The sequence below is a fragment of the Rhipicephalus sanguineus genome, chromosome 4 (assembly GCF_013339695.2).
Source record: "Rhipicephalus sanguineus isolate Rsan-2018 chromosome 4, BIME_Rsan_1.4, whole genome shotgun sequence".
NCBI lineage: Eukaryota > Metazoa > Arthropoda > Arachnida > Ixodida > Ixodidae > Rhipicephalus > Rhipicephalus sanguineus.
The window spans coordinates 26,355,740-26,381,831 of NC_051179.1; the positions used below are offsets into that span (position 1 = coordinate 26,355,740).

Here is a 26,092-nt window from a genome sequence, read left to right on the forward strand (position 1 = left end):
ACCAGGCCTGCGCAAACACCCAGCAGAGTTGCAGCATAAGCTGGAGGAGCTGCCTTCATGGAGGCAGTTGACTCTCTTAGGGCAACTACTGCGAGTCAAGTTGTGAGGTACCCACTATGTCATAAATCATCATTTTACAAAGTAGAAGTACGCACTACACCTAATGTGTAGTGCGTAGTGTGTTTGTAAGGTGATACGCACATCTACATAGGTGCGCACTTTGTCGATGCTGTGGCTGACAATGAATTATGGCTGAGACCTTTGTAATGGATGGGAAGCTTTAAATCACCCACTCATTTCACAATTCACATTATGGGACACCTGGTGTGATTTTACTCTTCTGCCACACAATATTAAGTTAAGCATTTTACTTAAAGCTGCACTTCCGTACAGTGAGTGTGAGGTTTGCTGTAACCAAAGAAAGCGAAATTTCTGCATTTCCAATTAGGTTCTGTAACTGCTCGTGGGTGGCTGTAGGCGAAACGAATACGAGAAGCCTTGTAGCCCCAGTACCCTGTAATTTACATCTGCTATAGTGTTGCCCTCTGCTGAGTGTTGCTCTTCTCAAGTACACTATAAAGGAGGCTAAATGTCTGAACTTATCGATAGGGTTCTACATGCCAAAGCAACACAGCACGTAGAGACCTTGTAGCGAGGAGTCTGGATTAATTATGACAAGCATGATTTCATTGGGCACCCAATGCTCGGTATGCGGACGTTTTTGCATTTTGCCCTACTGGAGCGCGGTCTTCACTCCCAGCTGGGAATTGAACCCGCAACCTCCCATTTTCCAGTGGAATGGCACGGACATCTTTGTAAGATGCAGTGCTCCAGTAAGGACAATACAGAGATGCGACAAATAAAAGAAAAAGCTTTACTGCCACCATTGCAACAAAACAGGAGGCAAGTGGATGTAACAGGGACACTCGAAAAGGAGAGGCATCTACATACAAAAATACTCGGTGCACTAGACTTTGTACAATGTGCAACAGCCTGCACCCGTTCCAAGCAGGCAGACCGGGTCACACAAAAATAATACTCTGCGGAAATGGCTTTACAAGGCATTTGCACACGTGCAAATAGTGGCCCGAGAAAAATGACTCGATATGTGCCGGCGTCATTGTCAAGCGTGCATACTGTCTGGGCTGTTAAGTGAAGAGCAGTGGTGTACGTGCAGAACTGCTTTACTTTCCCTTTCCCGACATCCTGGGGCCCTATTAAGAGACGATCACTTTCGGCGACACTGTCACACGAGATTTCACGAGATACACTTAAGCACATTGCATCTATGAGCGGCAATGTGTCTGGCCCGCTGTACCCACAGACGCAGAGAATGCATCCGGCTCGTCTCGTGGAATCTTGTGAAAGTGACAGTGTCACCAAAAGTAATTGTCTCAGGATACTGACCCCGATATCTACCAAAACGCACACTTGCACTGTAATTGAGTGTGACGCAATAATATTGGTCTACTCCGGTACTGTCTGTACGAGACGTACCACCCATACAAAAGAAGAAAAAAAAAAAAGGAGTAGCTCTCTGCAATTGTGGCTGAAGCCGACGTGAGGCCCAAGGTGTTGCTGCTGCTGACGGTCACTGGCTTTATTCGACATTATGTGGTACTGTACGATTTTTAGACGTTCAACGCAAATCAGTACGAGCAACGAAAATACCATCACAATTGCAACATACGTCTGTCATGATGACAAGTATGCTGAGTTACGTGTTTTACCAACAGATAGTAAAATGCGTTCCACTATTTGAACAACTGTTTTAAATTTCTACAGGCAGGACAGCTAGTCTTGAATGTAAGGCTCATGACTTGGTTTTATAAACATACATTGAAGAAGCCCTGCAAGGTATCGGAATCGCACCACATTATCTCGTGTTTCACCTCTTCGCTGAACTCAAAATGCTGTCATGTGTAGTATAAACACTAAAATACTGTATTTGCTCAGGTATAACCTCGCTCATCTCTTCACTTATATGTCTGATGATCATGTGGGAAAGAAGCGTTCATGTTCAAAATAAGTGAAACAGTGTCACCTATTTTCTTTTCTTCTGACTTTTCTACACCAAGGCTGGTTGATGACTGTGCTATAATTCATGGGTTGTTAAGCTTGACAATACTGGTACTTTAACAGCTTAATTTTGTGATAACTGGTCAAGAGTACTGTCATGTTCACAGATGTAAGCAGGCTCCAACAGCCATTGTGACTAGCTTACGTCAAAGATCCATGCTTTGGAGACTTGATCAATCAGCACCTAATGAAATAAAAGTTAAATTTTCTAGTTGACAATATGAGGCAATAAAAGCCCAAGCTGTTTTATAAGCAGTTAATCGCCGCATCACAGACTCCTGAACTCACAATTACATCGCATACAATATCTAACTCGCGTTGCTCAAAAGTAGCAGCACTAGCTTGCGCCCAACTACATTCTTCTTTTGCTATTAAAATACATGTGAAACAAGTGCATATTCTATGACAACCGCCAAACTTATCTCGGATTTGTTTCATGTAAGAGTTCGAGTTACACTCTAATCCTATCGTCTGTAGAAAGCACAATATTGATTTAAAGCCTATTTTTTTAACTTGCAAAGCTGCTTGGTGAAGTTCTCAAAAACTCTACCTCACTCCACAACAAAAACAACACAAATATTATAAACTGTGCATGCAAAATGTTTCCAAATCAGAGAAATATGATATAGTACTAGTACAGAGTTTATGTGAAATCAATGCATCGTTTAAGAATGTGTCACAAGGGTCCTATTCTCAAATCAATGGCATATTCTCAGGCAGCTTATAATATATTAATTTGGTAGGCTTTGGATGCTGTAAGTAATAGAGCCCATTGCACCGTGACATCGATCAGGGTAGAATTATGGCCATTCAATACTTACAGACGTTCTTAAAACTGTCTTGCATAAAAAAAAACGCACAATTCTATCAATGCATGTATTTTGTGGTTTCACACCTCTTGCGCATTGCTCTTATCAAGATGCCATTTTTCAGTGAATAGCGACTTGTATCACTGGAAGGCTGCCATTTTGTTTGCATGCTTGTCAGTACATGTGAGAGCACATGCAAACTGAAAAAGTGCCTGCAGCATCTCTGAATGCCCCCCCCCCCCCCCAAGGTTGCTCTATATTATCCAGCTGTGCGTCAAAAAAACTTCTCGCCACGAATGCCTCCCAATACAGTTGCAACACCTAGCATTTCCTATTTAACAATTTTGTCAGCCCTAGGTATGACTTCGTTATGACAACATTCAAATGTACTTTTAGCACCAAATTGTACTGATAAGAAAGACTGCAGCTCCTCTCTTGCTATTTCAAAATAAGCCATGTTGCCAGTGTTGCATATAAATACGCAGTATTACATTATGGTACGTTGAACGCGATAACGCACTTGTCATTTAAATATCAACTGAAATCTGGAGCGAGTTCCGATAACTCAGTGAACAAGGTGCAGTCTAGATTCATCTAGACTAGATAAGATAGGTTGTGGCATAAATGCCTCTGCTAAACACCAAGACCCTACGTGCATGTATGGAGCAGAAGGAAAAGGTAATGTGGTCTAACACAAACTCAAATTGCATTTTTGCGATGGCTGAAGTTGTTAAAACTTCAACGAGGTTGTACTCTAAATTTCAAAATACAAGTGGGGTGAATGGAATGTAGAGAAAGAGAGAGCGGGCAGCAGCTTTAAAATTGGTGTGCAATTATTAATTGTTCTTTGCACTTGTGGCCAAAACGCAAAACATCACCGCGTTACAAAGCAGAGACTACGTCCAGCACCTTAAAAAAAAAAGAAACAGTTTGCATGATGCCAAGCTAAGCAGTACCAGCAAGAAAATTTATGGAGCATTTGATAAAGTGCGCAGAGAATAGGTATTCCAAAACTTAACATAAAAAAAGTGCCATTAGATAAGCATAGCGAAGAGCAGCAAGTTTCCAAAAGCATGTCAGAAATTCAACCGTCGCCATGAAACGCTTAAAACGGGTTCTGGTACGAGACCGTTTTTCCCGGTAACATATATGACCGAAGTCTAAGGAGTGCAGATACCATAAATAAATAAACAAACTGTGCCAGGGAAGTAAAAAGAAACAAAATGGGCTGGCTATTTCTGGCCCCGCAAACCACGATAAGCGAACAATGTAGGATGTACATATTAAATACGTCTTGAGGCAAGTTTCAACAGTAACAAAAGCTCAGAAGCATCAATAAACAAGAGATGTTATATGACATGAAATGTGTGGAGAGAAATAGGCAAAACAAAATGGGTACATTGTCGATACAACAAGAACACAACAAAAACATAGAAATAAGAAAGGTGCAACGGTAAACAGACACAAAACCAGTGTGCGAAAGCAAAGCACATAACATCAGAGATCTTTGCTACTGAGTGACGAAAGGACACATACAACAAATGTAGTACACCGGAAAGCATCATAACAATACATATACACTTAATAATTTAAAAGCCCCACTCCCCACAATGACAGCGAAGTTTAGATTTTTTTTTAAACACATTATCTGCAAGCCAAGACCTAGACATAACACAACTTGCATATCAGGTGCAGATTAAAAAAAGCATATGTGATGGCTGACTCTTATTGTCAAAACAAGGAGTAAAGAACCTTTCCCTGTTCTGAAAAGAAAGAAAATTTAAGAGGGCAAACTTGCTAAGTTTGCTAACGAGTTGGTCTGCCTGGCATATTGACTAATCATGAATACTGTCTCGACAATACAGCTTCACTCATTTTTGAGAGCTAATTATAGTCAAAGAACTAAGCTGAACACACATTTGCAGAGAAAACATGCAAACTATGGTGTCCACAACGGTGCAAAAAAAAAAAGAGACCAGGACGGCAGTACAGAAGCACATTTACGTGTGTATTGCAACCCGTCCTTCCACACTATGTGCAGGAAGGTACAGGACTGACAAGCATCGGCACGTGCTAAGGAAGTCACCTACGCCCACCGCAATTTATGATATGAGGTCAGCCTCGTCAGCAAATTTTCCTGGCCGTGCAAGCGTTAAACAACCACTGTCTCACGATGCAGCTAACAAATTTCAAGCTCCAGAATGTGACCGCTTGGCTTAATAAGAGACAAAAAAAAAGAAACGCTCATAGACAGCATACAGGCACACTCTTTCGGAAGGAAGTGATTGGTTAGGTTAGGCTTCACATCCTGACAAAAAGTGATTGTTATCCGACACATAAAGCACCACTTCCTATCACTCCCCCACGCCCCCATTTACAGCGAGGAGAGTCACTTCCTGGAAATACCCAGCCCGTAGCAGTTAGGCATCTAGGCATAACAAGCACCTGCAAAGATATGTCGTGACATCGAGGTAACCACAGAGCAGGAGCAAGCTACTAAAACACTCTCGTTAACTCTTCACAAATGACCACATGCATGTGAAAGAGCAAAGCAGCGTGGAGGCTGACTTTAATAAACGACTGAATCGGGCTGGCCCGAAGTAATGTAGGGACACTACAGAGGACAAGCTTGGACAGGCGGACAACATTCGTTACGAACTAGGTCGATCTACTGAACTACTAACTCGGTCAGTGTTGCTGCATGCATCATTTCTGGCTTGACAGGCCAACAATGATGCAGAAATGAAATGCGGTGGCAATAATGCCTCGATATGTTGAAACCAGCAGCCTGCACACAGATCACCGCTTGTAGACGAAAGTTTGCGCTACATTTTCTTAAAAGGTACTGAAGAACTACTTAGTAGCAGCTTTACGAAAGCTTTTTCACGTAAAGCGACCAAAACATGATGATGAGATGTGACAACAGCACTGCAGATGTTCGAGATGCGGATCAGGTAAAAAAAACGAAAACTTGGCCTCAGTTTTCTTTTTCACCGTATAACAACCAACGGAATTTTGAAGATGAAGCCGACCTGCCTAAACTGATCTACTGTCACTCTTTAGTGTCCCTTTAATCACAAGTCGCAGACTCACTCGCCAACTTGACTTGGAAATACTGACTTCATCTACTGCCCTCATGCCTAGTGCAGTTGGAGCTGCACTGTATGGAAAGCAGACATTTGATACACACTGTACAAATGACATCCCAAACTTCTCTCCATGTGTTACGTTATAGCTGCCATGTGCTGACTATAGGTCGTGTATTCTGGAACAATCACTTTTGCTGGTGGTACTTGCACATGATGCGAACTCTGCCATGATGCCCCAACTGCCGTAAAGGACTCCTGCTGACAGAAGGCTTCCTGTGGCCCAATTTGCGCTGCTTAAGAGCTATTCACACGAGTGTGCTGCTTAGTGGAAGATACTGGAGATAATATGAGAGAATGAATGCTAAAAGGGTCATGAACCGCCTATCCGGCTTGGTGAGAAGACACATCCTGCAGAAAGCAGACACTGCTGTGAACAGTTCAGCGAAATCTTGCAGTGCATGGCAAGGAGAGTTGAGAAGCCATGCGGAAGTTACCAATTTTCCAAGCACACTCTCTTCATGCAGAGGCTCATCCTCACTCTGGTGGGCAAAGCCGCCTGCTGCTTGACATCCAACAACAGATAGCATGGTATTGGCCAATAGCCGGCATAAATCAAGAGCAGCGCTTGGATCAGATGCGCTTCTTGCTACAGGGTGTCGCCACGTGCCAGCGCCACGCTCCACAATGTGTGCTAACATTACACAGTAGCCAGACTTGCGTTCACGAATCACAGCGGGAGAGAGTGATCTCATTTCATTCTGCACGCTCAAGGTTGTGACGCGCGCTGACGTAACTTCTTTTCCCCTTGCCACCCCTCCCTGTGTAGCTTACAGCCTGCTCGTCGGTTTGAGAGAAAGCACTTAAATTTAGCGTGCAACAAATCCCCGTAACCCTAGTCGTTCTTGGCAGACTAGAGAAATGTTTGCAGCAATCGATTCGTGAAGCAATAAACTCAGATACTGAGGTCATTCGATGGTTACTTGAAAAAGTGGTTCAGGACCCCTTAAAGGCGCACTTTGTTTTTGTTGAACACTGCGTGCTGTATTATCTTGCGCGCACTCAATGAAGCACTGCTAAGCACGGTGGCACAAATTGTGCGGGTGTTGGCACAGTTTGTACCAGGCATGGTGAAATTTTGACGACACGCTCGAGCCCAATCTAAACATCCTTTAATCGGAGATTCTCAGCTAAGTAATTGTTCCAGAAAACAACACAGTGTACAGCCACACAAAAGACACTGAAAGAACACTGTGAGGAAAACAGTGCCGTTTAACGGCAAGGCTGCGCAAAAATGAAATGAATTTGAACTCCAGTCAGAGCATGAACACAGCCCCTCTGCTGACCCTGTAATATTAATATTTACCAGGAGACTGGTAAGCGATACAGTTTAGTTGGTCACAGTAGTACAACTGTCTGGGTGCACCAGTCAACTACCACCCGAAGTCGGAAGAAAAATAACCATCCCCAAACACTGTTGCATGTTTAAGAAAGTGGTCCATCACCATCACACGGATATTTCGTTCCATCGGAGAGGGCTTTCTACGACTGAAATCTACGTTGAATAGGACAACCCTCTAAAGATGTCTGAAAGGTAGGCTGATGTCAACTTACAGTAAATGGTCAACTTCAGGCAGTAGCACAAAGAATCAAATGGACGGCAAAAGAGCAAGACGGGACTAGCCCTGTGTCCCGTCTTGCTCTTTCGCCGTCCATTTGATTCGTTGCGCTACTGCATGAGCTATGTATTTTACCAACTAGCCCATCAGTCTGTCCTTTTGAGATGGTCTACACAACAAAGATATAGAGATTGCTTTCATCTACACCACTACACAACCAAGCAGTCAACAGTTGCGCGGTTGTGTAAACACTGTAATCTCGTGTATTGCTGCCCTCTTACAAGAGTGCTAGAGTGAAAGGCAATGGAAGAGTTGGTCCCTTCACGGTAGTTTCACGGGTCCCCATTTCAGCTGCTGCCGAAGTAAGCTTCGGTTTTGTTCATAACTTCTGACAATGCTGCCACGTCAGCCAATGCCAACTTTGTCCAGAGAGAAAAGTGAGGCTAAGACTAGAGTGTAACGACATCACAACGTTGATTTAGCGCAACAGGTTAACTGGCGAGAAGACGAGAATCATTCAGTGTTTCAGAAAGGCAGTTACAGCCCACCACCGACAAGCATCTAGTATCTAACGTTGACATAAACGTTACCATATTTTTGCTTTTAAAACAGGGGCTGGAACATTGAGAACCTGAACAAAATAAATGTGAGGGTTAGATATAGTATACTAAAGTTCTGCCTTCACAAGCAGTTTCACATCAGTGCCACAGACAATGCCATGAATTCGCACTTGAAGGAAGAATTTCTGTGTAAATATGGCCTGTGGCGAGTTATTGTGCTGGCAAAGTGGTCTTTGATTGCTTTTTTAAGCCTTTTCCAACAGCTCTAATAGGCTATGCAGCTTATACACAAGGCAGGTTATATGTGTGAACATAAGGTATGTAAGAGACACTGTGTTACCTTACTTTCATTATTAGAGGCATCACTGACTACTCCTAGGCCACCAGACAGCAATATAGCATAGAAAATAAGCATGCGCATTCTCACAGAACTTCTCCATGGACTACAGCTTACGTCAAGTCCGAGTCAATGTGAATATTAAACAGACATACAGGCACAGATTACAATCCATGCCTACATGGGAACTTCAGCCAAAATATACGATACTGTTTGTACGACTTGTATGACTAGACTTGTAAGCTGCTGGATTGTTGTCAAGGGCACCCCTCTGTCAATGTCTGTGCCTCGATTGTAGTCTTTTTCTGACTTCAATAAATGGCAACAAGCGATGTATTTTCGCATATCTTGCAACTGTCACCCACAAAAGTCCACAAGTGATCTTATAGTCTAGAATTTATCGCAACAGGCAGTACACGTTCATGGCAGATAAGCTAAGCTACTTTACTGCTGAAACGTTCTTAAAACTAGGCATAGTGCAAAGCAGCTTCTTGGGAGTGTGTTTCCAGGCACTTCCTAGTGAGAAGCATTGTCAGGCAGATTTTGTATAACCATGTCCTATGCTACAGTTATAAACGCTTGTTGGTTGCAACACAAGGTCTTATTGCATCACTACAAGTGCATTGCACCTGACATTATCGCTCTGGTTAAGCACTACTGTTTTGACTAGGCTTGTGCGAATAAGTAAATTTTAGGTTCGAAGCGAATAGTGATTTGGTCTAATAATTTCGAATCGAATTTGAATAGTATATATCACATATAAAGAAAAATGAGCATATTTAAATTGAAACAAGGCATATGCAAATGTCATTCTTTTTGGTTCAAAGGAAGTGGGAGCAATTTTGAATAGTAGCAGGATTTGGCTTTTAGTAGTATGCAAGTGATAATCTGTAAAATATGTTATGTTAAAGAATTTAATGAGAGCATATAATCCGGTATAACAAGCTTTTAAACTTAAAAAATGACAAATCGATGTGAGGGTTATATGTTCATTTAACCTTGAAGTGAGGATTCGCGGCAGTGCGGATTTTTCCTGGAAAGGTGTAATCACTGTAGAGCACCCCTTCATTGTAGTGAAACCACCTTTACAGGGGGGTTACATGCGGACTAATATACACCTATTCGTTCATTTCAAATACTTCGAAATTTCCAATAATTTAAATTCAAATCGAAGCGAATTCGAATACTGTGATATCCGTTCGAATATTCGAAGTGCTCGAATATTCGCACAAGCCTAGTTTTGACCATGTGCTAGCTTTACATGTGCTAGCTAAGCCACAATAAACACTTGGGCTTGTTGGCACATCTTGGAATGCACAACATAGTTAAGCCCACATTATGCATTCCCTGGTGCAGCTAGGCTAGAATGTGTAAAACTGGGAGGTGACTAAAACAGTGATAGTGCAGTAAAGATATGCTAACGCTTTCAAACTTTGTGCCATTAATGTTCTTCGTTTTGTCCCGCTTAATCTGACAACACAGATATGTGATACTACAGTACATTCCTCACACTACAGTAATTTCCTCACACTGGCTACGCCTGCTACAGTGCCACATGACTGCAAACCCTCAGCTATTGTCAATGCTTTTTTGCCACTCAAAAAATTCTTGCATGCTGCCGTCTATCCCGTACAGCTAGAAAACGACTGGGGCTACATTCTTTGCAGGCAATCCTTGGGATATCGCTATCATTGCTCACTGATTGATTTGCACCAGTTTGACGCAGGTGTGACCATAGGAATCTTATACCTGTAAGCCGCATTATTATCATGTTGGAAAGTTTCCTAGCATGTCGACGGTATGCCCAGCACTACAGCGGGGCGTCATGACGCATGTTACACCGCATAGAAGTGAAAACAGCCCCTGAAGTGACTGATCGAGGCTGGCTAAGGCATCGAGAGATGCCTTGAATAGAGAGGTGTTTCTCTTATGAAACCTGGAGTACAACACAAACTTTAAAGGCATCACCGTTCGCGTGATTCAGCATGCTGTGAGGAGTCTCAGACTGCCTTAGGCAACCCTGTCATACTTTACTTTCTTTTTTTCCCTCTTCTTTTGTTTAGATATGGGAGGGTGATATTCCTCCTAGGAAGCCTAGCTCTCTCTCTAGACAGAGTGGCCATTGGCTTCCGTGTACCAACAGGTAGCTGCAGCGCCATTGACTGTCTTGTGTGTTCCTACGCTAGGTTTTCACTTTGGAGAGCTGCGCGAGCCGCCTCTTGGCAATCTGTCGCTGGTGCTCCTTCATCATGTCGTGGCTGGTGACGTCCAGCTGAACCAACTAGAATACAAGAAAGACAGCGAACACATTTGTGAGACTGCAAGTCGCGCGCAAATGCAGAGTAAAAGAGACCTAATTGGAAGTGAAAAAGAAGTAACCAGAACTCATTTACACTTACTCTGTGAAATGTCGACACGATTTTGGCTTCTTTGTACAATATGGGTCTACACCTCCCTTTACACTTGCCTTCTGAAGTTGCTTAAATTCGAAGGAGGCTCCGCGTTGTTTAGGTCAATTCTAGTTTCCTAGCTTCCCAGAGTAGAGCAACATCGCCTCTACATCTGACTACAGCGCACTCGTAAGGAATGAGGTACTTGATATGTACCCAGGCCGCGCTGCCATAGGATTACATGGGATTGCAGCCTGGGAACTTTTGACCACCCCTTCACAGTGCCCTAGAATGATACTCGAACTTCCATGTGTATTAAAAGGCAGTACAGTACAAGTAGGCATTACAAACCCAGATACTCTTCTGGAACCCTGGTTATGCCAAAAGTGCCGTTTACGAGCACGCTCTCTTCTATCCTCTTTTGAAAAGCACTCATTATCTTCGCAATCAAAAGATCACATGGCAGTAGTAATGGCAGTGGTTAAAGGTGAGAATGGTTACAACATCTCACTTCCAAATAACGAGTGGATGTGCGACCTAGAGAAGAGTGAATTTAGTAACCTCGTCAACAGCCGCTGTGACCACTGAGAAGGGGTGAGGGAAAGACGTGAAGTTTAGCCAGTGTAAAAATGCCAGGCTACCTTTTACCACAGAGCAGGAAATGAAAGATTACAGAAGGAGACCTGAAATTAAATAAGAACAAAAGAGGAAAACACCTGTTCAGGAGAAAAAAGTGTGTGTGCAACACCAGACAGCATGCGAACAGTCAAAATGTGTCGCAAGGTACACATGTCCTTGGGAAGCAGAGCAAAGGCAGAAAGCTAGGCCACATAAGTCAGTGCTCTCGGCACATGATGCGTTCTGAAGAGAGAATAAGCGGGAAAAGTCACAAGAGAAGGCGGCAGTGATTATACCTGGGTGACGAGATAGTCTTCTTGAACAAGCGGCTCGGGCAAGGACCGCAGCGCTTCCAACGTCTCAAACATGGCCGGATAGCGTTTGCCGAGGTCTCCACCTCCAAGCACGCCTCGCAAGAGCACCAGAGCGACCTTGAAGAGCACCTTCACCCCTAAGAAAGGTGAGATGCCAGCCAGTATGTATAAAACTGCAGATATCTAAGCAACAAGGAATTTTTCTTGTTGCTTCTTATTGTCACCTAGAGACAGTAGGATTGGGCGTGTTGGTATAACATGACAAAGAGTGCTTAACAGCGCAAACGACCGGAGGGGATAGAAGAGACGAGACAGAGCGCTGAACTGCCAACAATTTATTCTTGCGAAGCTCTTCGCTTTTATACAGTCACCATTTGCACTAGTCATGCGCGAAACACAATGATAATGCATTAGTACGTCACCTAGAAGAATACTTCTCTCTGAAATCTAAATTTGCTATAAAAGAATGTTATCATGGGAACGCTCACTTCCAAAGGTAAAAAAAAAGTCACAGTCAAATTCTTAAAGCGAGAATAATCATGCTTTTGTAATCAGAGACACCCAGTAAAGTTGTTTACGTGACATCATTTTTTAGGCAGTTCTTATTTCTGGAATTATGAAAAATATGCCAACACAGCATGCTTGCACGTCTGGTATACAGTTCACTTATAGTAGTATGTGTTTTTAAAGAATGAATCCAACATAAGTTGCTAAAAAAGCCAACGAGTAGTTGCATCTGTTTTGACAGTACTCATTATTCCAGAGTAAGTGAGATTTTCATCATCACAACGCTGATGCCTGCACACTGCCTGCACACCAGAGCCAAGCACTTCCTTTTACAAACATGCAGATGCCATTCTTTGAAAATGATGTTGAGAACACTGCTAACCAGATGCCCAATGGCACATTGACGCTTTTTTATGAGTTTTTTTTCCCCACATTTCATGAAATTCTTGCTAACCCTCCTGACTCCCACCTCTCCCTCCCCCACCAAAAACCCACATAAAGATAACGGCATGAAAATGACATCTGATCATACCCTACCAATAGCATTTAGAACAGTGTGTAACAAAAATTCGCACGACTGAACTTAGCTAGTTAAATAACGAAGTGCACTAAAAAAAAACAGCTTCAGTAACTTCGAGTCAACTATGAAGAGCAGGCAGTTAGTCTCATTCACCTAGTACGTGCCACTTAATTTTGTGACTTTGTTCAGATTACGTGAAGCACCCAGTATGTATCAACAAATTTTGAGTGGACAGCACTTTCATGCCCGATGAAGCATTAGAAGTTACTTTTAGACGTGGAAAACACAATGTATACTCAGAAACATTATAATGATACTGGTACATCAAGATGAGGCTTTTGATTGGGCAAAGTTGCTCAGTGTACAGTGCGATCGATCGATCGATCGATCGATCAATCAATCAATCAATCAATCAATCAATCAATCAAACAAGTTGTTAATTTCAGTATCAAATGCACACTGTGGTGGACATAAAGAGCTATGTTCAGGCTCCTCGAGTTCTGCATCCCTCATACATTTTAAGCAGGAACAGAAACACAGGAGGAGAAAAGTGGTGACCGCAACGCCCACCTTCACACAGGAAAACGTCCCACACACGCAGCACAGTAGCCCAGGGCAAGGTGCGGCTGTAGGCGCACATGAACCATTCAGTCATGTACATGATGGGATCCACACGCTGCTTTTTCTGCACAAAAGAAAGCAAAGCGTATCTTTATAATCCATGGCAAAAGATGGCTGAAGAAAAGCCCCGACGCAAGATAAGAATGACCGCTGCAATGCACACCCACAGCTGGAAACAAAGTACTTACTAAATGACGATGTGCCGATGGTGAAACTCTTTTGAGTAGCGCAAAAAGTATTTCTCCATCGAGCTGGACAGCATCCTGCATTGACCAAAGAAACACTGAACGGTAACTCTGTAGTTCCAACCAACACAACACTACAAGTAAGGCAGTGCGCTGCTTGACGTTATTACCAATAATGTACACAACAGCATGTGGGATTTCACCTTTCACAGATACATATAGCAATGACGTGTTACTAAGCAGCACATCACACTAATATTAATGCGACAGCGTCAAAGAGACAGAGTTGCAGATATCCCAATGTCAGCGTAATTGGTTGTGAGCAAAAAATTGCGGTGGATACAAAGAATAAAAATCAGGGGTATGAGTTGGAGTTGAACCCAGGTATTTTGCATGGCAGGTGTGCTACCACAAAGCCACATCAGTACTTGAATCTGCCTCCGAAAACAAACCCTACAGAGGCATCATGTAGTGGTAGGAGTCTCGTTAGCACACATGATATTATGCGGCACAAGCGTAGGATTGCGCCAGGCATCGCACCATGTGAATTGCTCAACAAGGGGGGTGGTTTAAAGGCCCACCCATTACAAAGCACATAATTAATGCACTGTGAAAGCTACACGGGAAGGGATAACAAAGAGGCAAGAAGCTACGGCAGCGCCCATTATGACATTGAGCACTTTCTTTTCTTTAAATGTGTAGGCTCACTTTCGGCGTGATCACAAACACGCTAGTGTCATTCTATAGGGTGTACTTCTAGCACGGCGCAGGTACGTGGCGGCACCCCGTGGCAGCTGCGGTAACTATGCTGCACACGAATGCTAAAATGAGCTAATGGCCATGTCGTAGTCTATGTCCTAGTCTATATTGTAGTCTGTGTCATATTTGGGCCAGTCTATGGCATAGTTTGTCGAGAGAAGAGCGAGTGAATTCTAGCCGACTTTGAAACGTAATTCTAAATTCCCTGCCGTGTGCTGCACATGCTCACAAGAGCCTTACTAGTACTGGTCGGCAGTGTTTTCCGAGGATGATCAAAGATCAAAAAGTGTTGCAATGCCCCTTTAAGCAGCCAGGAGGAGTACAGATCATGCTTGATGGTTAAACTCATATAATAGAATCAGCTGACTAAGCCCACTCAGAAAGGCCTTGATTTCGCAGTAATTATGACAACCACAGTGTAGAAACCTGGTGTGAAGGGCACCGAGAGAACTCTAAACGCGAAGTGCTAAGTGGGTTTCTATGGCGAGGCCACAATGCGCAGTGCTCACCAATCCAGGGCTGTAGTACCCTCGTAGGTATTTGTCGCAGACAGCCACTAGACACCAGAAGGCATGCTCGGCTGGCATGTGCATGAGCAGAACAGCTGCGATGGGGGCTTGGCCCTGGCAGTAGCCCACTGCGGGGTTCAGCACCGAGTAAGCCTTCAGTATTCGGAACAGGTCTTCCTGCCTGCAAAACAAAAGTGCCGTATGAAGACGGAATGTAACGCTAAATGTTAGAGAAAACACCAACTTATCAATGTGCAAGCACAATCCTTTGCGTTACTTACCCATGGCCATGGTCCTTCACAAACATTTCGTGTTGCGGAAATTGTCGATGCAGGTCTTTACGGATGTCGTCGACCCATCGTGGATCACCAGGGTGCTTGTCGAGCTCCTACAGAGGCAGACATGATAACAATAGTAATAATGATTGTTGGAGTTTTACATCCCAAAATCATGATATGATTATGAGAGACACTTTAGTGGAGGGCTCTGGTAATTTCCACAACCTAGAGTTCTTTATCGTGCACCTAAATCTAAGCACACGGGCCTCTAGCATTTTGCCTCCATTGAAATGCGGCCGGGATTCGATCCCCCGACCTTCAGATCAGGAGTCGAGCACCATAACCACTAGACCACCGTGGCGGGTGGGGATAGACACAAATCAAATTAACTGGCAACACAGCCAGTGCACTATGCCAGTGACACATAAAAACTAAATACAGTCGCCGACCGTTTATTCGGACTCGGCGGGAACCGCCGAAAAGTCCGAATAATCGGGAGTCCGAAAAAAAGGATTCACCAGAAAAAAGCACTTTTATTAGCCCGGCGGCCGGAAAAAAACTTGTCAGTGCGCGTCTGTACACATGTACGCTTACGCGCGACCAAGTCGGCCTGTATTTCAGCCAATGTTTGGCCACCCGTGATGGTCGGCAGTAGCACTGTAACGGCCTATGCTAAATCCGCATTTGATGACTGGTGTGGGAGGTGCGTCATCACGGCAGTCACTGTCCACATGAGCTGGTTCGAGTAGCTGACTGATATCTCATCGCCCAACTCTGCGAAAACTCCCAAGGAACTTCCACCTGGTGAATAATCGCCGCTTTTTTCGCCATCGTCACGGCCTTGTAGTTGCCGCGTTTCTTTAGTTCCGACGGCGCACATGGAACGGGCAGCGTCGGAGCAATTTCAGCAGATCAGGCCTCGCACGCCAAGCAACAAACAAGCGAGCGGGACACTAAGCTCGGGATGCAGATCAGGCCTAGCCACAGAAACATCTGACAACGCAAACCCTCACACGCCAAAAGGAAACGACGTTGGGCTAATTTATGTTGCAGCGCTTCTGTTGTCGTACTCTCTTTCCGCGTCGTACTCGTACGCGCTGTCATTCTCCTCAAACGCCGCACCGAGCCGATTACAATCTTGGCTTGGCTTGGCCTGCTGTTCGGCCGTGGTAGCCGTTCAATGGATACTTGACTGGCTAAAGCCAAAAGGCAACCGTTACGTGTAGCCAACAAACATAGCCTTCGAGATCTGTAATTTCTGCGTGGATTTTTGACACTGGCACGATCTCCAGCTATAGCCAGTGCAACATTTCAGTGCTGGCAACCTATCAAAATTTTGTAAACATTGCTGACAGCTTGTTATGGCGGTCAACGTCGCACTCGATCAGCCAGCCGGAGTCCGAAAAATCGAACGGCGGACTGTGGGGCGTCCGAATTTTCGGTCGTGAGTTTACATTAGTTCAATGGGACGAGTGGCGGTGCCGCGAAGGTGTCCGAATAAACGAGCATGTCCGAATTTTCGGCGTCCGAATAAACGGTCGGCGACTGTAAATATTGCTGTAATTGCCCAACTCAGTAGCCCAATTAGCATGTGGTTGTGTGCGCAAAGCACAGTCTATAAAATGGCACTCTGTAAGGTGTCTGAAATCCTGACCACCCTTACACTTACAGTCTATGAGGCGATTGTAGTGGTGCAAAGCTGTCCAAGCAATTGAACATGTCTAAATTATTTGTCAGCAATTGTACTTTCTGTAACCACTTCTAAACAGGTAAATGACATGCATAGAAATATATCAGAGCTTAGGACTTGAAAGACATTAACAGCAAATCATGGGTGTCGGCAGGATTTTGCCTTGAGGGGTACAAAGCCGTGTTGCATCGCGGCAGAGGGGGTGGGGGGAGAGTGCTAGTGTGGCTTGGGGCGGGCAAGTGCCCCTTTTGTATTCCCCTGCCAACACTCATGCAGGCAATCGTCAGTTCTGTAGCAGAGTCCACCACTACTCTGCTGACAGAGCGAACCGAAGAAGTGCATGGAAATGCCACCTTCTTGTAGGCACAGACACATAACACGAGGAAAGTGCACTTTTCAGCAATGAGAAGCTGGCAGCCCACTTACAGCAAACTTGCCCGGATAGCTCTCCATCAAAAACCGGCCCCCGCACAGGTTCATCCAGGCAACAGACCGCATTGATGAGGGGATGCCTTTGCGACATCTGTCTCGAACCTGAAATCCACACAGAATCACAAATATGCTAGCGTAAGCCGACTTTTTTGTCAGCACTGTAACTTGAAGGCATAAAGCCAGGCAAGCCACAGTGTTCACAAACTTAATACTGTCCACAAAAACAAGGAGCTTGTGCAGCAAACAATGTGTATGAAATGAAAGTGTCCACGTGTTAACACAATTTTCATTTTTTTTTTTTTTTGAGGGGGGGGGCCTATATTTCCAAGCTGTCAGCTTTGTGCTTATTTTGTAGTATATTCTATGTAAAGAGTGCTTGTGAAGTATGACTGAAATTGCTTGATTGCACACTGAACATTGCTGTACTGCTGCCCTGTACTGTCTTTATTATGCGGTGTTGTGGGGCTCATCAAACTGCTCAAATGCAGCTTTTATCCCATCATCCATTGTCACTTATGCATGTTAGTGCACCTACCAACGTGGTGAAAAATAAATCAACTCAACTAAACTGAGTACCCACTGAAGAAAAAAAAATGCACATGAACAATTGAAATGCAGCATTATTGTCCCACGAAGAAGCTACCCTAGGTCATCTCATCTCGAGAAGCTCAGCTCACCACTGCCAACAAGCAGCTCAGTGACCTTTAAAAGGACACTAAAGTGAAACAATGAATCAGTTTATATTGATAAACTGTACACTGAGAACTGTAATATCGTTAATTTCACCATCATAGGTTTATTAATAAAGCAGAAAACGAAGGACAAAGTTTCATTTTTAAATTTCATGCTGAAATCTACATGCACGATGTCACAGATTTCAAAGCGTATTTATCGTATTTTGACGACATTGGCTCAACGAAATTTCTGAAACTTGGTATGCTAAGTTTGCGGTCCCCTCAGAAGTCAACATACTTCATTTTTAGGAGCTACATATGACCTAGCAGACGCTGTCAAAATCTGTGATGTCGCAGCGTTTGATGCACGAACTTCAATGTGGTGTCGCCACCAGCGTTTCCTTTTCGCACGTTTTCTCGCTTACCATGCGTCTTATCGTGGCAAGCATGGCGATTTTGGAATTGTGAAAGAGAAATTTACTAATCTAAGAAAAATCGTTTTGCTCTTTAGTGACCATTTAAAACAAGCTTTATTTCAGTAGAGATCACACTGGTTGAACGAACAACCAGTGTTACTATGGTAGGTGAGAAGTACCTGAACGTGACCAACTGACGAGTGACTTGCCTTTTTAAAGTGCTTGGTCATGTAGCGTTCCCAATTCTCCAGCATGTCCCTCCATTTCAGCTCCCGCTTCCATTGGACCTCAAGGGGTACACGACGTGACCTGCGCACATCATGTCAGGGGCACGGAATAAACTCCATGTTAGTCACTCTGATCTCTCACAGAAACCTTGACCTAACCAAATTATTTAGTAGAAATATCGGTGCACACACAAAATATAGATGTGTAATTCTCATCTCATTTTCCTGCATGTTGTTACGGCATTCTGCACAAGAAAAAAAAAACATGGCTGCTTGAATAACATGTGCAAATTTCTGAGCTATGCCCAAAATGAAAAACGTATGTTAGTTAAAATATTTAAACACGTGAAAGTTCTGACAACAATGACATCACTGTTCGGTGTATGGTTCTTAGACAGAAGTTGATGAGAGTCAGTCTCCCTCATCTCTAGACATAAGCCTCCAAATTAGCGCAGATGTCTTCAATGCCAAGCAGAAGAAAAGAAGGAGCATATCCCTTTCAGACGCTACCTATGAAGAACTGTCTGTAAATGCGTCAAATTGATACAATGTTATTTCAAGGCACTCGATATTATATTGCAACAAAAATAATGTCGTAATATGTTAATTTATGTGTGTTATAGTAATCATTCCTAATCAATTTGTAATCAAATATCTATTTACTCTAAAGCCATTTGTGCTCTGTTTTTGCATAAATAGAATCAAATGTCAGGCTAGAAATATAGTGTAAATTCGTTTTCGGTTATGCACGTGCTAAGCAAAGAAAAATTACACTTCTGACATGGGTCGCGGGAAGCAGCACATTGAACGACTCGTCGGAAATGGTAGTGCCTTCAGCAAAGTGATCATATGCAACAGTACACTGAAAAATAAAGTTAAATGAAGAGAAATGCAGGAGGTTCAATTCATCCAAAGCTCAGTGTATCTCGCTCTTTCTTAGCCCCTAGTTGATACAAATAGCAAAAATAAGCGGTGTACACAACTGTGTACATAGCGTCTCAAAGGGATATATTCCATATTGTGCCTGCATACTGACGTTTAGGATTATAAATCCCAACCTGGTGAATGTCAAGAACATCATGCCAGTGCAGAGACTAGCGTGTTTGCTGAATCAAGGTAGTACTGTCAATACTTATTTAATTTTATTTAGGAATGTGTTAAAGGCCTTGGAAAGGAGAAAAGAAACAACACAATACAATTCAAGATATACAGTATTCTAACGATGAATTCAATGAACACAGCAAGGCCAACCAAAAATGTGTTTTTTTTTTTTCCATACAAACAAAATGAAGAGGGGAGCATGTCATGTACGAACATTGGATGACTGATTTTCCTTGAAAGGTTCTATATAAAACCTGGTACACCATACATTTAAACATTCTAAAATGTCCTGCAGCTAAAGCCAACAGCCCACTGACTGTTCTTTCCACAGCCTAAGAACAGATGGGCATGGTGGTGTGGGGGCGGGAGAACGACCGATGTGCATACATTTTGCTTATATTGCCTGACCTGGTTGTGCCAGCTGAGAAAATAAACAGAGGGCCACCACGAAGAAGGCATATCAGACAGAAGGTCAACCTGAGCCTTAACACATGTGAGAAAGCTAGGGAGAAAAAAAAATAGCAGGACAGACCTCTCTCAGTCTCGCGATTTCATATGACATGACAATTTTGTTACAGTGTACAGTTTAAAAAACTTAGGAACAAATACGCTTGCTACAATTTAGTAATGTGCTATGCAGGAAGTTCTTGCTATGCATAGACTGATTTAGGAAATATCAGCAAAAGCATGTCAACCAGTAGAGTCAGGTGCCCACCCAATGCAGGTAGCACTAATACTAAACAAACTTTGTTTGTTTGTTTATTAATACTGTTAGCCCTAGAAGGGTCATTAAGGAATGGAAATACAACCAATAGATACAATGCAATAAAGAAACAGATGCACAACCTAAAGACAAAGATAATAATTGCAAAGGCACTGCTTATATATTCGCAGTGAAACAAAAAAGAAGCTAAGCCAGTTGTCTCTAAAAAAATTCAGCAAGTTCTACGTTGTGAGAACTGTCGGACAGCAAAGCTGTAAGAGCGTGAGTGTATGTTATAGGCTAGCATCACTACCATCATCATCATCATCATTGTCATCATTTTGTCTTATTTATTCATGCACTCCCCCTTCTGGTAGCATGACCTGTGTGATGCCTACTACTACGACGACAACGACACAGAGTAGATTAAGACAGCCTCGCTGTTACAGTAACGAGGGCACATAGAGCCTAGTTTTGTCGAAACATGTGAGCACGCAAACAGTGAGAAAAGGAAGCACTCACGGATTGGGCCGAGTGTATTGGGATCCGCCCAGGAAGCCGTACTTGTCCGGGACAGCCTCGGAGGGGGCCTCGGAGCTGAGCGAGCCATTTCGGGGCCGGCAGCCCACTAGGCTCGTGGCTGTGCTGTCCATAGTGATGTCGCTGCCAGCATCCTCATCCTCCTCTCCTCTTCCCCATCCGCCCCATCGGCTTCCCTCCTCCTCGCCCAAGGGCCCACTGCTGGCCATGAAGTGCCACCACCAATCAGCTCAGCCCCGTACACCTGCTCCCTCTGAGGTTATGTGCCATCTGAAAAGGACCAGGGCAGTTCTTGCTGGTGCTATCGTTCAACAAAGTTTGCGTACACCATGTTTTCTACCGATATGACACGTCAATCGACCAGATAAGGGATGATGGAACAACATCGCAAAGGCATGGAGATTGTATTTATTGTCGAAACTTAGGCTGCAGCGACAACCCCTGTTCAAGCACTTTTTCATCTCTTAAAGCTTCCATCTCTCCCTGAGCTTCTGCCTTGTTTGCATCTTAGCAGGACTGCCACGGTTAGACATGACACTGCTGATAATCTTTTGACTCTTTTTCATTGGTTGCAAAGAATGCTTGAGGTACTCTTCAAAATCTCCCAGACATCCTGGATTCTGCCTACTCAGTTTCCCATTTCTGGTGCCTATGGTAGCTCTTTTTCTCTCTTAAATGGTCACAGACCCTGTTCAAAGACAGTTGGCCTTTGTTTCCTTGCTTGTGCATGGTGGTGTTTGCATGTGCCCAATATGAAGCCTTTTCGTGCGCCACTTCTTATGCTGCAAGCAAAGTATCTGATATGCCACTGCTTGCCCTGAGGCCACTTTTCTTCAAATATTTCCTTTAGCTCGCACTTCAACACTGCTATAGCATGTTTCATACCATCGCGCACAGATCAAAATGCAACTTTCATATAAGTAGTTGCACAGGAGTTACCTGCAACCATCTTGCTAACAGGAAAGGGCTAGGTGAAGTACCTCCACAAAGTCTGTATTACTTTGTAGCCCCTATTTTTGCCATGCCAAGTGCGGTCCTTTATCCATGCTTACCTGTACATTTTCTTTATCGGCAATGTGTAATTATTTTGAGAGCTTCTTATACGATTTCGCTAACAAAATAAGTTGCTCTTGAAAAGCAGTGGCTAGACATAAAGATGTGAAAAAGATCTGGAAAATGCGACATAGATGTTCTAGCTAATGCCACAACGAAGACGCGCATGTGTCGGGAAAGCGTGGTATGCACAGAAATTGCGATGCAGGCCCATGTGCTCTGGATCCTATTGTTACAACACCTGTTATCTTTTAGCCTTCACGCAACACTTGTGACTCACTGATAACCTTGATGCACACCCTTACATTGCTTTTTACGTACTGCAATCATGATGGGCAATATCCATGAGCGGACTTTGTTGTACTTTCTTCATTTCTTTCCACCAGTCACAGTCAGAGCGAAAATGTGTACATGTGTGCAGCATTTTTTTTAACTTTTTGTTTTTCTGCTACACTGTATTCTTGAATAGCTGTGTTGATATACTGATTCATATAGTGATTCATAGTGAGACTTTCCAAAGTTGTGCAAAGCAATACTAGGCTTTGACCGTGGCAGACACCACAATCAACATTTGCAAAAGCACTGACAAAATCTAATCTCTGTATGCTGCGGTGAGTCATGTCCTGTATACATAAAGGTGAAATTGCGTAGGTCAAAGGGAAAACAGGCACTGATAGCAGATCACGAGATGTAGGTGCGAGCGCATATAAGAAACAGTCATAAATAACAGAAGGTAAGCAGAACCTTAATGAAAACCAGCAGATAATTAAGCCGAGTAAGGTTTAGGGAGACCTTCCTTGGCTTTGTTTTCATTAAGGCTCTGTCAAACAAAGAAACAAGCATTCAAAAAAATTCCCCCCTCCTTTCATTCAAGGTAAGCAGAATACATTTCACAACAGTTATCTGTATCACGACCCCGGTGGTTTGACATCAAGCTCAATGGGCATCTCTAACAAGCTAGCAAACTGCACACAAAGCAAGGCGTGTGCACAAACTATTGTGCACTGCGGCAACTGTGGCAGGAACAACACTGACAGTATCCAAACACTCTGAGAAGTGCAAGAACGAGCAAAAGAAATTCTTGCCACAGATCAGACAAGTATGTAAGTGAGCCAATCCATCCTATGCTGGCAGCCTGGTGCTTCAACCTAACTGTGAGAAACCTTGTAAATTTTGATGAAACCAGCCCAATGTTGTCAGCAACCCCGTCACGACATCATGTATTTGATTGTGGTATAACAGGTACTCAACACTGGTAGCTTCAAAGTTCGGTGTCTGTTCTATGTCCGTCGAGCAGTTGCATCAATGATCTAGTTGCAGTTCAATGTTAACTAAATTACCATCAGCATTGTTCTGTTCTGTGCAGTAGATTCACAAGCACAGGGTCATTATTTACTATATATAAGAAGCAAAAATGAGCACTGCCAAATGTGTGTAGCAGGCCCTTCCCTTCCTACCAACTGCACGGATATTGCCAAAACAGATAAGGGAATTCGTTATTGTGCTGTACAAATAGTGCACAAGAGAATAGAGGTACTCAGTGTAAGCAATTAGAGACTCCTTTTTTTTTCATGTTGCACCAGCTAACAAGCTAATTTGGGGGCAAAGTGGCGTGACATTGCAAGTACGTAAACCATAGGCCGAACTGGCACATCAGGACACAGGTTCAAAGGGGTACTACATAGAAAAAAAAAAATCTTTTCTCATATTCCTAAACTACCATTTCACATTATCAAAAAAGCTACTGTTGCCACAAGTAGACGAATGGTAACTGAGAAAACCTGCTAAAGAAAAATACAAGCGGCAATGGCATCTTGAGGTTCTAGCACCAACTAAACATTTTGACAGCGTCTGCAAGGGCCTACGAAATTTTTTACCTGTAAAGGAATTACATTGCATTCAAAGGGAGTTATTTGTAACATAGCAAGTTTTGTAAAAATTTATTGTGTCAATGTGGCTACGATACAAAAAAAAAAAGACTTTGAAATACTTGATGTCATACGGATATCCAGGTGTGATAGTTTTGGCATGAAACTCTAAAAATGAAACTCTGACCTCCATTTTCTTTTCTAATAACGCACCTACGATGGTCAAATTAATGACAATAGAGTCCAAGAAATAATTCATCTGTCTAAACCGATTGAGTCTCTCACTTTAGCTTTCAAGTACCTTTGGCATGCGAAATATGAAACATTATGAACACCAACAAAACAAAAATTGTGTTTCATTCGTGTGGCAAATATTTCAGTGACAACAGATGGCAGTGTTTCCTCTTGTGAAGACAAGCATGTCAGCTGCTTTTTACAGCAGCTTATTAATTTACACCATAGAGCACATGTCCAAACATGCCATACTTGCATTTCCTATGACTATGAAATCAAACAGCAGCATGAAAATAAAACTGCACAGTCTCTCGAATATTTTCAACAACATAAAGCTACTTTGTGTGCACGCTAGACGTATGGACCTTGCCACCAAAAAGACTAACACCCTAAAAAAAAAAGGAAAGGCTGAGATTTATATGTCCTGAAATATGGCGTGAGGTCTGGGTCGTTAATCATGACAACAAATGTGCGTAGGGTGTTCAGGCCGGAAAGTGGCTAGCCTGAACATGTGCATATTGTATCGCCACAACAATAATGGGTCTCATACACAAAACATCCTTGAACTTGACATCTGCACACTTCTGCTTGTGCTTAGCTGCTAAAACCCTTTGTGAGAGATGCCCTGCTACTTTTGTGTAACGCGGCTACAGAAAAATAGAAGTTGCACGCCAAATAACAGCAATATCTAGCACACATACACTTGTCAAGTGAGCAGAAAACTTACCCGACGACAAAGTCACCTGTTGAATGCTCCAAATTCGCAGTACCGCATCTCGTATTTCGAGAAGAAAACGTTGTCAAACTCTAGGCATTCTCTGATTCCTTTCCGATGCATGCGAACACGAAATGTGCGGCGCAAATATGTATACGTATGTACCTACGTACTTACATATCGAATATGCGACATCGGGGGGCTCACGCTCTGACGTGGGCGTACGCTATTTATCAACCGCGATGACTGCTCACCGTTCCTCCCGAGCAACCATTGTGCAAAGTGGCAATTCATTTTGCGTGGCGGACAGTTATGCTCGCATAACCGATCGCATCGACGTTACATTAACGCTTCATTTTTTTTTTTTTTTTCGGAAGGTAGAAGCGAACCTTCGCCGTGAACTAACTAGAGCAGAACGTTTCGAGGAAAAGTGTTCCGTCCACTGATTCGGAACAAACGATTTTCGTGCCAGAGATTGCCGTAAGATACTGCAACGAACTGCAGGTAAACATTGCAAAAACAAAGCTGACGTCACTATTTACCGCTTCCTCTAAAACGGAGCACGTTAGTCAGGATTTCGACAGTCGACACATGCCACAGCGGGTTTGCGCGAGAGGGAACGAACAGCACCGCTTCCATTATGATTTTGTTTTTGACGTCTAAAAGTGTCGGCGCGGGCTGATACAGCTGCTTGAAGAGGCGCCGTACTCCACTTCTCATTCGCGATCACAGATCTCAGGTGTCGCGAACTGCCGTCCCGCAGTGTTGCCTCGGACTGAGTCGACTAGTGACACCCTTATGTAACGCAAACACTCGAACTGCCTGACCAACTCTGGCAAAAGGAAGTCGGCGGCATGTTTGTAACATTTCGACATCGCTGCCGATCACGAACCGCGGTTTTACACAACCGACGATTTCTTCAAGTATCTGATCAACGCTGCTGTCGCTGACAAGCAAGTCTGTGTGAGGACTCAACGACGTACGGCTCCCTCCCCGAAAAAAACGTGTTGGGAAGCAAGGTTTATGATTACTTTACAACTACACCCCGTATTGCGGACTTAACGGTGTTTCTTGTTGAGGAGTGGTGCTCGCGAGCGGAATACATAATTCTAAGAATGTACTTACATAGTTCGGTAGCCGTTTCTTCTGTAAAATTGTGTGTCGAGGCCTGTTGCAGGGACTGGTTTAGCGAAAAAAGAGGGACTTCCGCGAACAACTCCGGACGGACAAATAAGCACGGATGATCTA

At 43.5% G+C, this 26,092-nt stretch overlaps 1 protein-coding gene across 1 annotated transcript; it reads right to left on the reverse strand.

Annotated features, from left to right (window-relative positions):
- Positions 1 to 858: 858 nt before the first annotated feature.
- LOC119389659 (TBC1 domain family member 10B) lies at positions 859 to 26,092 on the reverse strand. The gene is made up of 10 exons (XM_037657017.2): positions 25,970 to 26,092; positions 20,957 to 21,244; positions 18,613 to 18,712; positions 17,308 to 17,415; positions 15,195 to 15,301; positions 14,914 to 15,094; positions 13,649 to 13,723; positions 13,410 to 13,524; positions 11,795 to 11,949; positions 859 to 10,771 (listed from the first exon to the last, which is right to left on the reverse strand). Exons 2-10 carry the CDS (start codon positions 21,181 to 21,183, stop codon positions 10,673 to 10,675), a joined length of 1,167 nt encoding a protein of 388 aa, XP_037512945.1. The 5' UTR covers positions 21,184 to 21,244; positions 25,970 to 26,092; the 3' UTR covers positions 859 to 10,672.

Bases quoted from the DNA above. Each gene is read 5' to 3' on its own strand.
- LOC119389659 (XM_037657017.2), bottom strand. From the start codon at position 21,183: ATGGCCAGCAGTGGGCCCTTGGGCGAGGAGGAGGGAAGCCGATGGGGC. The intron at 13,724-14,913 runs GTGAGCACTGCG...TGGTCAATGCAG, and splicing joins GGTACTACAGCCCTGGATTG to GATGCTGTCCAGCTCGATGG. The intron at 13,525-13,648 runs GTAAGTACTTTG...TCTTTTGTGCAG, and splicing joins CATCGGCACATCGTCATTTA to AAAAAGCAGCGTGTGGATCC.